Source organism: Macrotis lagotis, chromosome 1 (genome assembly GCF_037893015.1).
Source record: "Macrotis lagotis isolate mMagLag1 chromosome 1, bilby.v1.9.chrom.fasta, whole genome shotgun sequence".
Taxonomy (NCBI): domain Eukaryota; kingdom Metazoa; phylum Chordata; class Mammalia; order Peramelemorphia; family Peramelidae; genus Macrotis; species Macrotis lagotis.
The window spans coordinates 120,444,263-120,459,454 of NC_133658.1; the positions used below are offsets into that span (position 1 = coordinate 120,444,263).

The window sequence follows — 15,192 nt, forward strand, 5'->3', positions numbered from 1 at the left end:
GCCCAGGGAGATAGTCCAATTAAGTCTACAAGCCGGCAATTAGCAGGAAGGCCTCTAAATCCCTGCACTGAGAGCTTGTTTGCTTTAGTAAGAACATAAATGTGCTAGAGATAGGCAGAGAAAGCTGGGCCTTCTGGAAAGCTGCTGTGAGTAGTCCCACAAGGGAGGCCTGAAGAAAAGCTAGGTATACTGGGCAGGGAGCCTTCTGCTTAATAGTTAACTGGGTAATTTAGATGATGTATTTTTTTTATAACAGACAACATGCAAACATCAAACATCCACTTCAGTGTTGAATGTGAAGATTTACAACCATAAAACGTGTTGTTAGGCAAAGTGGTACTGGATTATTTATCTTACAGTAAATAACAGTCTACATTTTTTTAAATCTTTCAACATCCTTCTTGGACAATAAAGACATTTTGGGTACATTCAGGTACATTTCTATTATTTGGAAAGACAATATTCCAACTATAATTTAGTAAATCAGTTGACTAAGATAATTGTCTTTCAGGTAAAATGCATGCTATAGACAAAATGCTTAGTATGTTATAAAGTAATATGTAAATGTTAATTAGCTATCATTATTATCATATTCTTATATTATCTTAGGTTAATAAAATCAGATGAATTAAATTAAATAAATTTGATATCAAGAACTAAAAAATATTGTTGCACTGCATAAGTCACCATATCCTAGAAAATTTTAAATTTTTATGTGAAATGGCAATGATTTAATCAAGATAGATTCACAAAACTATTTGTAAAAAGTAAAATTTTCAGAATTTAAAAATGTTCTTCTATCCATTCTTCCATGACTAACTTACCATAACATGTATGAACATCATACCATTTATGCAGTTAAAGAAGTTAGGAAATATTTTTTTCAATAGAGGAGCTAATAGATTCACAAAACTATTTGTAAAAAGTAAAATTTTCAGAATTTAAAAATATTCTTCTATCCATTCTTCCATGACTAACTTACCATAACATGTATGAACATCATACCATTTATGCAGTTAAAGAAGTTAGGAAATATTTTTTTCAATAGAGGAGCTAATAGAGCTATAATACATAGAGTGCTAGTTCTTGGATCAGAAGACCTGAATTCAAACTTAGTCACAGACACTTAGTCACTTCACCTCTGTTTGCCTCAGTTTCCTCTACTATAAAATGGGAATAACAATTATAGCACCCACCTTGCAGGATTATTGTGAGGACTGAACAGTGCTAGCACATATTAAGTGCTATATAAATGTGTATTCCTTTTTATGCATATCCATATATTTCACTTTGGGTTTGATCATATATTCTTTAGCACTGCTACCTTGACCTTAGTACTGAACTGGAAGTCAAGAAGCCTGGCTCTAAATATTGACTTGATAAACTATCTTAGGCAAATCATCTAATCTTTCTGAGCCTATGTCTTCATCTATTTAATGAAAAATGATTATAAGATCTCTAAAGTGCCTTTGGAAAGTCTATGGAAAGGTTTCTAAGGTCCCTAAGGTCTATGAAAAAGAGTCTTGACTTAAGAGTTTGAGAGATCTAAATTAATATCCTTACTAGAACATTAGTTGTTGGACATAAGTAAGTTACTTTTCACTGAACCACTCTTTCTCATTTGCAAAATGGGGATAATTTACTCATCATATCTATTTTATGGAGTTTTCATGAGGATCAAATAGGATAATGTATGGGAAAATGCTTTATAAGCTTTAAATCACTACATAAATATCAGTCATTGTTGTTTAAATGTTAAATGATTTAGCACAGGGTTTCTATGCTACTGATCATTTCTGAAAGGATATGAGAATTATACAGATTGAGAAAATATGGAGGATTTAAAATTTGTATATAAATGGATGGAACACTCATTTATAAGGTCAAAGATTCATAAAAATACCAAAGTATTCTCATTAAGGATTTTGTTTTGGGGAAATTGACACATTCCATAATTTAAAAAAATTAATGCACAAATCAATGTAATTTTTGCCAGATATGTCTGCAGTTTCTATAGGAATATTAATGAAATAATCTTGATAATGAAACCACATGTAGAAAGGATAAAACTTGACTGATTTAATCAAAAAGTGAATATACTTTGGAAATAGTTTCATGCCCTTAATTCTAACATCAGTAATAAAAACAATTTAATTCACAACTTAACTTTTTCTTTTACTCACCTAGTTTAAACAGAAGCACACCCAGTGGCCCTCCATCAAACCTAAGGAATAGGAGATCATGAACATCAAAACTATTAGGAATCTGAGAAACAAATTGAGGAGCTGTCCACTGCATTTGCATTAGGCTACTGGAAACATTAAAATGTTTACTAAGTTGCAGGGTCTTCTTTGGTGAGCAGTCTTCTGCCAAAAGCTGTACTTTAATAGGGGATAGTGCTATGTCAAAAATCTGCAGATCTCCTTGGGGACTTCCAATCAGTAGAATGGCCCCGCCTGGGTGGCAACTAATGAATGTAGGCAAAATTTCAGCCTGAGCCAACAGAGTCACTCTTCGGTGGGCTTCATAGAGAATGACTGAAGAATCTTCACAACCTAGAATGAGTTTGTCTTCAGCAACATTTCTGCAGCAGCTGATTGCCTTTGATCGTAGTGGTATTCTGGTGACTGTTACACAGTGGATTTTGTTCCGAACACACTCATAAATGCAGCTGTCAGCCATGGGCTCTTTGTCTACATTGATGGAGTGCTCCACTGTGTGCGCCTGATAAGGCTGATTAGTGCTAAAGCTAGCATCAAGTGGATTCCCTTCTGTACGGATGAAACTCAGAACCTGTATAAAAAACGTATATTCAGATAAACATTTATTTTCTTCTTTCATTACATAATGTGCTGTATATTAACTAGGGTGCTAGCATCTTAATAGAAATCATTCACTTCCCAATTTGAACTCAGCAATATAAAATTTAAATATAAAAAAAATAGAATAACAGCAGAAATCAAATTTACGATTAAAATACTGTTTTAAACTTTTTGGGAGGGCTTATGAAAAACATATAACAAAATGATCAGGATACTACATGCATAACCTAACTAAATGGCTTAAATATTACTTAGTCATTTTAGACAAAAGAAAGAAAAATGACACCAAAGTTTCTAATGCTATTTGTTTGGAGGAAAAAGATTCAGAGGGTTTAAATAATTTGATTAAAGGTTCATAACTAGTAAGTTTCAGAGGTGGATTTGGACTGAGGTCCTCTGAGTCAAGACTAGAAATCTTTCCACTTTATTGCACTGTCTCCATTATCATACATATTATCAAGCAAATGAATATAATTTTTTTTGTTTTTGTAAAGCAACGGAGTTAAGTGACTTGCCCAAGGTCACACAGCTAGGAAATATAAATATTAATGATTATTTGGGACAAGTAGGGAAGAGATTATTTTCTGGGCAAAGGAAATATATTATAAACTTTGGTGGATTTTTTTTCTTCTGGGGATTGGTGATGATGCTGGTGGTGGCAGTGGTACAAAGAAGAATTCAAGGAGACAGCATGTAAGATGATTAGATAGTGGGGTAGGAGAGGGCAGTAGTGGTTTTAGGATGCTAGAAGATGAATGGCCCATCAACCAATCAATAATCAATCAACAAATTTATTAGGTATCAATTATGTAAGGTACTAGAGATATAGTTCCCCCCACCTCAAAACAGCTCCTGCTTTTAAGAAGCTTACATTTTGTTGACACCTTCCTGAGACCTGTCCACACTCACTTGGGGGCTGGAGAGAGAAGATGTCTATAGAAAAAGAGTTCCATTGTGGTATGACCCTAGATAGATTCCTAATGGAAGTAGATCAAGTCACATAACACAGGTTGGTAGAGGACCACAAAGTATGAAGTTCTTGGGAAAATGATCTGCCATACTCCCTATTGCTCAGAAGGAAATTTGCCACCCTGAATGTCAGTGTCCTGCATAAAAACTGTACCCTAGGTAGTCATCAATGATAGTCATTCATTTTAAAATAAGAAAAACATACAGGCTAAAAACTACTAACTGTCATAGACAGATATTGGTGACAAAGGAAATTTTATAAACCTATGTTTGGAGCAAAAGGAAGAAATTAGTTAGACAGAATGATGGAGATAAAAGAACACTGGACCTCAAAGTTACATGACCCTGGTTGTAGATTTTGAGATCAGCCATGTAACTCTGGGACATTATTTAATTCCTCTTAGTGTCTGTTTTCTTTTCTGAAGGAAACTTTTTTCTGCTCATTTCATAGTTTGGTACAGATCAAAGAAAACAATGTAAAGTGTTTTGCAAATAACACCATTTTAGTATATTAATTATCCCCTAAACAAGAAAAAACAAAAAATATATAACATGAAGAATGTGATGGTGACACATTTATATAGCATTTTGAATTTGATGAAGAATTTTTACTTCATTACCTATAGGTAGGTAATAAATAATTGTATATGACCAACACTTAACATTTGTAATATACCTTCCTCCCAATTACCGTGTGAAGTACCCAGTGTAAGCAGTATTATTCCAGTATTTCAAAGGAGAAATCTGAGGCATAGGAAACCTAGAAGTCACATGGTAAGCTAAATTTGGGAAGGATTTGAATTTGGATTTCTTATAATATGAAAGGTATATAATTATATGGAAGACTATCTGTCTGTCTGTCTGTCTCTCTCTTTTTGTTCCACCATTTCCTAATTGATGGCTACACCCTTAGTTTCTCAGTCTCTGCTACTGCAGAAAGAGGTCTTGTATTCTTATGAGTCATTTTTCTCTTTTTTAAAAAATCTCTTTGTAGTAGTTTCATTGAGTCAAGGGGTATGTAATAACTTGGTGATCATTTTGGTTATAGTTCCAAATTGCCTTCTAGAAATACACTTCTATCAATTTTGCATCAATCTGTGTACTTTCCCTTAGTGTATACAACAGGCATTTTCTTTTTGCCATTTTTCCCCAGGCAATAGATATGAGGTAGAATATCATTGTTTTAATTTGTATTTATCTTACCATTAATGATTTGGATCATTTTTCATGATTGATGGTTGTTTCATTGGATAATTGTTCATTCATTTTCCTTTGTCTATCTCACTGGAAATTTTTAAGAGGTTAGATGACTACTTTGGGGGAACTCTATAGAAGGGATTCTTCTTTCAAGGTTGAATTGGACTAGATGACTTCTGAGATCTCTTCCAATTCTAAGATCTAAGACTCTGATTCTAAAATAAATTTCTATATTTGATATATGTATGAATTACAGAGCATCTTCCATATATTTTCTCTCTGCACACAGGTGCCTGATAAATCTGCCAGCATATGATCTGCTCAAAAATCTTCAATGATCCCCCATTGCCTACTCAATAAAATCTAAACTCTTTTGTCTTCCATCAAAGACCTTTCATGATTTGAGACCAACTTTCCTTTCCAATATTTTTTTTGTTTTTTGTTTAGGTTTTTGCAAGGCAAATGGAGTTAAGTGGCTTGCCCAAGGCCACACAGCTAGGTAATTATTAATTGTCTGAGTCCGGATTTGAACTCAGGTACTCCTGACTCCAGGGCCGGTGCTCTATCCACTTCACCACCTAGCCACCCCCAATATTTTCTTTTGACTTCCCTAAACATATATCACACTCCAGCCAAATAACATCATTTGTTGCCCAAATACCACTGATTTCCCACTTTCATAAATTTGTATATATTTTTGCCTCTGGTTGGAATGACTTTCCTCCTCCATTGTGAAATCACATGGAACCATTAAAAGGGCATACAAATACCACTTATTCTCTTGATTTGTGCATTATGCTTATCTCCCTTAGAAGACTACAAATGTCTTCAAGGTACAATCTTGGTAAAGTTCACAGTAAATAGCACTACTTTTGATATAACAGGCATTCAGTAAATGTGTTGAATGAAAAAAGGAAACTATTAAATGCCAATGAAAATAATATCTGACTTCCTAAAAAGGGGTTCTATTTCTAGGATATCAATCAATCAACAAGCATTATTAAGTGCCTAATATGTGTCAAGACACTAGAGAAACAAGTAGAAAGAATGAAACAATCCCTGCTCTCTGAGTTGGCATTCTAATGTGAGCAGGGGAAGTACAAATAAAAATATACAGTATAAAAACAGGTTGAACAAATACAAATATATGCAAAGTAGTTAAATGCAAGATAGCTTGGGAAGGAGGAACAACTGGTTGAGTCATAAAAGGATTTATGAAGAAGATAGTATATGAACTGAGTAAAAGAAAGAAATCTGTGGCCAGTGCAAAGGCACAAAAATGACAGAAATGTGAAGAACAGGAAGATCAGTTTGTCTGGATAATCAGTAAAGTTGGATGAATGGATCGTGGGCATGCTGTGAAGGGCTTTAAAAGCTAAACAGAAAATGTTATTTTTTTAATCCTTGGAGGGTAAAACTTCTGCTGAATTTACCAAGTAGGGGAGAGGCAAGATGAAAATGGAATTTAAGGAAAATTAATTTGAAACCATGTGTCACATGGGGAGGAGAGACTTATGGCAGGCAAACCAAATATGAGGCTGTTGTAGTAAAAACAGATTTTAATCATGGAATTGCTACCCTGAAAACTAAAAGCATCCCCCAAACTCACATCTCTAGAAAGAACTAAAGAAAAGATAATAACTATTTTCCAGTCCCCCAAACTAATGCATGTTGACAATTTAATCAATTTGTTTATGTAAAAGAATATGAGAAAAGAGAAACCAGATGGGCATGTGGGATTTAAGATTAAGAGAAATCAGATTATTTCATCATATATATATATATATATATATATATACATATATATATATGTATATATATATATATTATGGAAAAATATAAAAAAAGTTCTCCCAAACAACATTGTCAGCCAATTTAGGTATGAATTAGTAAGTACTAATCTAGGATATTAAATTATATAATCTAATATTCAAAAGGATCTATGATATCATCAATTTTGGAATTCCCTTTGATGTTATAGAGAGCAACCCATCAATGCCTGCCAATCTTAACCAACTCTTGTTTCTGTTCTTCCAAAAGTTTGCTACAGGGGGTCTTCCCCAAATACTGGAGGTCTATCTTGATGTTTCCCAGCATCAAGAGGACAACAGTAGAGCACTCAGGCTATTCACCTGTCATCTCTCACTCATGCCAATCCATCTCCTCTTTCAGTCTCATAATCCTTCATGATTATACTATTTTAGAGTCGTCCATTGATGATATTTTTCAGTCTGCACACTCACCATGCCAACTCTCCTTTATTGTTGGTGTGATAAGTAATTTTTAGTTTTTCAGAATCAATAGCATTCCAGGAATTTTTGTTGTGGAGCAATCATTCACTTGTCAACCAGTATTTATTAAGTACCTGATATGTGCAAAGCTCAGAGGATACAGTAATTCTACTTAAATGTCAGGAAAAGTAGGACCTTTGCTTTCATGGAGAACTTTAAGTCAGTAAATGAGCTCTGTATTTCTCCCAAGCAATCTAGTCCACTCTCTTCCACCTTTTTTAATGTTGAACCAAATTCACTCTACATCCAAACTATCTGTCCCAAATAAACACATTGTTGAACTAACCCTAAGTATGTCAGAATCTGGTCAACAGATATTTGGTCTTCTCTGTGTATGTGTACGAATGGGCCAAAAACATTTGAACAATCTCATCTACTCTGTAAATATCTTATATTTATCTAGCTATTTGCATCTTTCTAGTTATAATGCAAGCTCATTGAAGACAGGGACTGGTTTTTAACTTTCTTTGTATTTCTAGTGATCAACACTGTGGCTAGCATATATTAAGAGCCACAGAAATGCTTGTTGACTGATTATATATTTCTCCCATGAGGCTCTGCAATGTGTTGAAGCTTGATGCAATCAAGACCAACGTCCTCTATCAAGAAGAGTATCTAGAGAATCTCACTACCCAAAAGGAATCTCTACTTAATCTGGACTCCTCCAATCACAATGGTGAAAATCTTTGTCAGACACACATCTCCCTGCATTTTTCCTCACCTGATTTCTAACAATAAGCACAGTGGATCTTATGTTTCTCTGAGTTTTAGCTAATAGAGACTATAAAAGTATGGATCATTGTTGAAAAATTGCTTGCTAAAGTCTGCTTTTTCCATATGAATGCCTCATCTAGGAGAGCTTCAATTCATGTACAGATGTCCCCCATAAAGATTTTGTATAGATGGAAGAGTATGTTTATAGGTCAATAATTATTGACATTCTTTCTGCCACCTTTTGCAATACTAATAAATCTAAGATTATGAGGTAAAAAATACAGTGATAAGCATAATGCTAAGCATTCAATATACATACATATATATATATATATATGTATATAATACATGTATGTAATAACATTTTTGGGTGTCTTTAGTCCTTGCCAGTCTCAACTCATTTTAAGTTCTAGTCCTTAACAGTCATTCGTTCTTGCTTGTCTTTACTTTTATCTTCATTGCTTTGGTGAGTCCTCTGTATATTCACATGTATTTTCAGATGATTCCAGTTTTCCCTCTTCATTAAAAGTTTTATTTCCATTTGGGTCTTCAGAATGTAATCCTTAAGAATTTACCCCTCCTGGGATGACTTCTTATATAGCATTGCAGAACATGGCATCCTATCCAACTTTCCATTGGACCCTTTAAAATCTGTTCTCCTGAAATCTAGCATGCTAATCAGATTATGCCCAACATGTCCTTTCTTAGGGAGAAATTATTTCCCCTCAAGTTCCCATCATTTTCATCCCTCTCCTTACTCCCAAAAGAGTTCTTTCCTCTTAGCAAGAATTAGATCCAGAATAAGTTTCTTTTGTGATTTTTCTTTATCTTATAAAAGATGAAACAGTAATTACAGCAAACTGAAATATCATTAGCTGAAATGTCTAATTTTGGCAGAATGTTATCAGAGAATACTAGCATATATCTGGATCATCGAAGTCCTCTGTAACTATTATATCATGCCCCTGGGCCAGGCTGGTGACCCTATTCCCAACTTGAAAATTGAGGTTGAGGGACTGACTTAGAGAATGATAGATACATGTCTTCCATTTCACCCTGATCCAGAGCATATGCTCATTGAGTGAAATGGTGGGCAGAATTTATCAAACTATTTTGCCTTTCTCTCTTTTGCATATAAATTGATACAAGTTAAATGTGTATAAATATATTATGATTCTACAACATATATTTATGCATTTGTAAACATGTTCTATTCCCCCCCCAGTAAAATCTAAACTTCTTGAGGGTAGAGACTCACTATTGTATTTATATCTCATCCCTAACATATGGTTGGTGCTTAATAAATACTTTGGGATTTTTTTTCCACACACAAACACAAAAACTTATTTAAAGTAAAAGAACATGATTTTGAATTTTAGCTCAGATGCTTATTAACTGTGTGAAATTAGGCAATTCATTTCATCTCTATGAGCCTCAGTTCCCTCATCTGTTATGTGAATATAATACTACTTGCATTCCCTATTTTGTGAAGTTTCTTAGAAAAGGACTTTAGGGGTGGCTAGATGGTACAGTGGAAAGAGCACCAGCCATGGAGTCAAGAGTATGTGAGTTCAAATCCGGCCTCAGACACTTAATAATTACCTAGCTGTGTGGCCTTGGGCAAGCCACTTAATCCCAATGCCTTTCAAAAACCTAAAAAAATGTGGAAGAAAAGGACTTTGTACATTTTGAATCAATATAGCTTAAAACATTTTATTAGTCATCATTATTGAATGCATTGAATTTAATTAATGCATTGAATAATTTCATGCAATTATTGAAAGCAAACAAAGTTTGGCCTTTATTTGTTGGGACAAGAGGGGCCACTATAGATTTTTGAAGATAGGAGTAAGAGATATATACACTAGCAAGAAAAGGTTGGCAGTGTTTGGAGTTGATGGTAGACTTGATAGGGAAAGAATGGAGTTGGGAAAAGCTATTAGTAGGCTACTGAAAGATTTTAGGAAGCTGCTAACAATGGTGATAGAGTGAATGAAGAGGCAGGCATGGATGGAAGAAAATAAGAGATAATATGGAATCAGAAGTAATAGGGTTCATTATATGATCAAACATGAAAGATGAAGGAGAGACAAGAATCAAAGGTAACATCACAGTCTCCAAATACAGGAGACTAGATAAATAGAAGATTCACATGTTTAATTGGAAAAATAATAAGGTATATCTGGGACATGCTGAGTTACATATAGTAGAACTATATAGTAGAACTCTATGGTAGTGATCTTTTGGCAATTGGAGATTCAAGTCTGGAGCTTAGAAGAGGTCTCAGTTGGAGCTATATTTGGGGGGGAACACTCTACATAATGGTGATAGCTGACGTACTGGTTGTAGATAAAATAGCTGACAGATAACACAAAGAGATTAAGAGAAGAGGGTCAAGGACAGAACCTTATGGTAGACCTACCTTATGAATTGTAAGGAAGATGAAGAGCTGGGTAAGGAGACAGAAAAGACAGAAATGAATGAGAAAAATCATAAGAGTAGTGTCTTGGAAACCAATGGAAGGGAGAATATACAAAAAATGTTAAAAAAAAGTAAAAGAGGAAAAAGTGTAAAGTTCAAGAACAAGTAAAAAGAATTCCAATAACCTAAAGGGGGAAAAATGAAATTTTCAAAATTTATGTGAATCTCAAGATATTAAAGGTGAAAATTTGTGAAGGGGTTTTCTAAGTTGGGAACCAATTCCATTTCCGAAAAAAGTAATTTCTTTAATTGGGTAGACTTTGCCATCTACGAGGCAAGTATCTTTTTGATTTGGACTGTAGACATCCTCCATGGTTTGTGTCTTACTTGGAATGAATATTCGGGGGTAGTGAATAAAGATACTTCTCTTGTTACATCTCTGAAGGGGAATAATATATGATTTATTACTTAGATTTTGCTAAAGCATTTGATAAAGCCTTTAATGTTATTTGTATGGAAAAGATAGAGAGATATGGTTAGAGATACAATGTTTTTTGTACCTGGAGCAAACTTCACAAAACTCTGTTAGGGAAAAGAAAAGTGACTTCAAATATTTCTGAAAGGATCTGGGGGTAAAGTAAGTGCATGCGTGCCTATATGCGTGTGTGGGTGTTTGTGCATGCTTGAGTTTAACTGAATTCGGAAGTGGTTGAATTGTTCAAACAATATTCTTGGAAGGAAGCTTCCAGAGGAATCTGTCTTTGGTTCTCTGATGTATCACATTCCTATTAATGACCTGAATAAATGAATAGATGCTCAATAATTTTACAGGTGTCAGAAAGCTGGGAGTGATAGCTCACATACTTAATATTAACTGGAAAACAAAAAGGTTTTGGAAACCTACAGTTTTAGGTTGTCTATCAAAGTGAGATTTAATAGGGATGAATATAAAAACTTATTCCAGCTTTCAAATGTTCAACTTCATAAATTTAAGCTAAGAGCAGTATGACAGAAAAAGTTTGTCTGGAAAACATCTGGAGGAATTTTGAGGATGACTCAATGATGTGATATCACTGAAATCACTGAAAATAATGCCATTTTTAAATTAAAGTAAGAGAAATGCAGTGTTGAGAATAAGGTTAATTTCTCTAGATCTGAATGAATACTGGATTATTTTAACACAAGTTTTGGATATATCTTGTTCAAAATATATTTATGCATTATTCTGTTCCAATGAATCAAAAGTTTTGTTTTTCATATAGTTGGTACCACATGACCTTGCATATTCCAAAACTTTCAGTTAAAAGGACAGCATAAGAGAAATACATAAAGGGTATGATAATAGTGACTGAAAAGTTGTTAGGAAGGTCATTTTTTAAAAATAGGGAAATGGTCCATATACTCCACTGGCATCTCTATAATGCCAAGAAATCTGGAGAAAGTGGATTGCTTGTCATGGATCTGGAAGAGCCCCTAGCTAAGAATTACATAGATAGAGTAAGAAGATTTAGTGATGCTGTGATCTGTACTGATAAAGAAAATAATCACATGGTTAAAATCACAGTATCATCACATCATCAAAATATCCAATTCTCTTAAGTGAGAAAAAAAAGGCAATGTGCTATTGTTATAAGAGCACTGGACTTGGAAACAGAATAACTACCTTGGAATCCCTGCTTTCTTACTATCTTCCTTTGTGAATACGTGTGAATCATGGAAATTGCCTGTACCTTAGTTTCTTATTTTTTTCTTCATCCTGAACTTAAATACCAATGAAACACACCATATCAGAGCACAAAAATAAGATGGCATATGAAACCATGAATCTCCCATTTCATCTTGATTCTTTTTGGAAAAAATATGTAATAAAGTCTGCCCTCAACATTTGCAAAACTGTCCTGCTTATTTGTGTTTCCTTCTAACTTCCTTTTGCTTTCTTCTCAATATTTATGAATTTCTTTTCAATGGCTTTCTTTGGCCTCACTAATACTAACCAACCTTCTCTCCTGTATCCCCATTCCCTTCCTTACCCCCCACTTCCAATTAAATGCCTAGAGAAAGAAAAAAACAACAAATAAATATACCTTAAGAAAAATGAATCCTCACAGTGGTCATGTACAAAAATGTATCACACTTCCTGCACCTTAAGTCGATCACTTTTCTGTCATAAAATGGGTAACATGCATCTAAGGAGTTTGCATTGAGCAGAGTTCAAAATTCTTTCAAGGTTGCTTTTCTATTCTCCTGGGTTTTTTCCCTCCACTTTACACTACTATTTTTTCGCAGTTTCATGTGATGAAATAATATTTCATTAATTCAAACAATGCAATTTGTTCAGTCATTCTCAAGTTGGTGAGCATCCCTCTTAATATTCTAGATCTTTGTTTTCCTACTTCCCCATCCCCTTCATGATTAGAATGTTACTCTTCCTTATTCCCTCTTCCATCCTATTCCTCCACTTCTATTTCCTATTGAGTTTGATGCATGTGCTCCCAAATTGTATGTTTAGCCTTGTTTTATCCAATTCAGATGAGTAAGATTCATCTGATGCCAATTCTCTCCCCTTTCCTACAGCTCTTTCTAACCACTCAAATTAATTTGCCTTCCTAGTTACCTTGTGTTTGGATTTCAAAGTCCCTATTTAGTTATGGCCCCTTCATTAAAAATGCTTGATCTCTGAGGTACCACCCCACACTTCTCAGACTGACCAATATTATCAGAAAGGACAATGATCAATGCTGGAAAGGATGTGGGAAACCTGGGACACTAATTCATTGTTGGTGGAGCTGTGAACTCATCCAAACTTTCTGGAGAGCAATTGGGAATTATGCCCAAAGGGCAACAAAAATGTGCATGCCCTATCATCCAGCAATACCACAACTGTGTCTATACCCTGAAGAGATCATGAAAAGGGTAAAAAAACACTTGTACAAAAATATTCATAGCATCTCTGTTTGTGGTGGCAAAGAATTAGAAATAGAGTGAATATTCATCAATTGGGGAATGGCTGAACAAATTGTAGTATATGTATGTTATGAAACAATACTGTTCTATTAGAAACCAGGAGGAATGGGAATTCAGAGAAGCCTGGAAAGATTTGCATGAACTGATGCTGAGCAAGATGAGCAGAACCAGAAGAACATTGTACATCCTAACAGCAATATGGGGGTGGTGATCAACCTTAATGGACTTGCTTATTTCATCACTGCAACAATCAGGGACAATTTTAGGGTATCTGCTTTGGAGAGTACCATCTGTATCTATAGAAAGAATCATGGAGTTTACACAAAGACCAATGACTTTTACCTTTAATTTTTTTATTAAATTTATTTTTATTTGTTGTACAAATGATGCTTTTTAATACATTACTAAAATATTCTTGTTTAAGAGTAAACATAATACCCCTCCCCCCAAAAATATAGACCCTCATGAGCAATAAAGTAAAGGACAGAGAAAAAATTAAAATTAACATTAAAAATAATAATAATAGTGATAGGGGCAGCTAGGTGATGCAGTGAACATAGCACTGGCTCTGGAGCCAGGAGCACCCAAGCCCAAATCCGGCCTCAGACACCCAACAATCACCCACTGTGTGACCCTGGGCAAGCCACCCCAACCCTATTGCCCCATTCCCCAATAATAATAACAACAATAACAATAATAAATAGTAAATATAAAATAATATAATTATATAATGATATAATACAATAACAAATAATGATAATAAAAAATGTGTTTCAGTCTGTGTTCCAACACCACCAGCTCTGTCATGGGTGGATCATATCCTTTATCATAAGTCCATCACAAAAGCTACTTCCATATTTTTCTACTGTTGCCATTGTTGATTGCAACTCCCTCCATTCGTACTTCCCCATTAACATACACTATATTTTCTCTCTCCTTTCACTCTGCCCCCTTCTTAAATGTGTTGCAGGGTAGCTAAGTGGCACAGCAGACTGATCACCAGCCCTGAGGCCAAGAGGCCCAGAGCCCAAATACCAACCCTAAGGCCCATCAACCACCCGGCCCTGTGGTCCCAGATATGCCATCCGATCCCAGCCCCTTACAAGAAGTATAAAAGAAAATGTGTTATATCTAACCACTCTCTCTCATGGTCTACCCTCTCCTCCATCATTCACATTTCCCCCTCCCCCCTGTCCCCCCTTCTCTCTTTACTCTAGATGTCTACCCCATTGAGTTTATATATATAGTTTCCTCTCTGAGCCACCTGTGATGAGAGTGAAGGTTCCCTCATCCCCCCCCTCACCTTACCCCTTCCATATCATTGCAATAGCTCATTGTAATAAAAAAATCTTATTATATCAAATACCTTAGCCTATTCCACATCTCCTTTCTCTTACTTCCATTACATTTCCCTTTTAGCTATTGACTCCATTTTTACAATATATTATATCTTCAAATTCAGCTCTCTCATGTGCTTCATCTATAAAAGCTTATTCTATCTGCTCTACTAAATGAAAAGTTTCTTATGAGTATTATCAGTATCATTTTTCTATGTAGGAATACATGCAGTTCATCATTAAGTCCCTCATATTTTACCCTTCTCCTCTGCTCTCTATGCTTCACCTGAGTCCTTTATTTGAGGGTCAAACTTTCTATTCAGCTCTGACCATTCCAACAGGAACATTTGAAATTCCCCTGGTTCAGTGAAAGTCCATCTTTTTCCCTGGAAGAGGATGTTCAGTTTTGCTGGGTAGTTGATTCTTGGTTGCATTCCAAGTTCTTTTGCATTCTGAAATATTATATTCCAAGCCCTA

General features: G+C 34.8%; 1 protein-coding gene across 8 annotated transcripts in view; it reads right to left on the reverse strand.

The window, feature by feature from the left end:
• Positions 1–15,192, reverse strand: part of WDPCP (WD repeat containing planar cell polarity effector) — a 416,945-nt gene that overhangs the window by 188,265 nt on the left and 213,488 nt on the right. For all 8 annotated transcript variants that reach the window (XR_012472515.1, XM_074207107.1, XM_074207120.1 and 5 more), the window contains one exon: positions 2,184–2,793. Coding sequence is in view for 7 of the 8 variants with exons in the window: in XM_074207107.1 (XP_074063208.1) it covers positions 2,184–2,793 (610 nt within the window). In the remaining variant the exon portion in view is untranslated. The remainder of the gene's footprint in view (positions 1–2,183; positions 2,794–15,192) is intronic.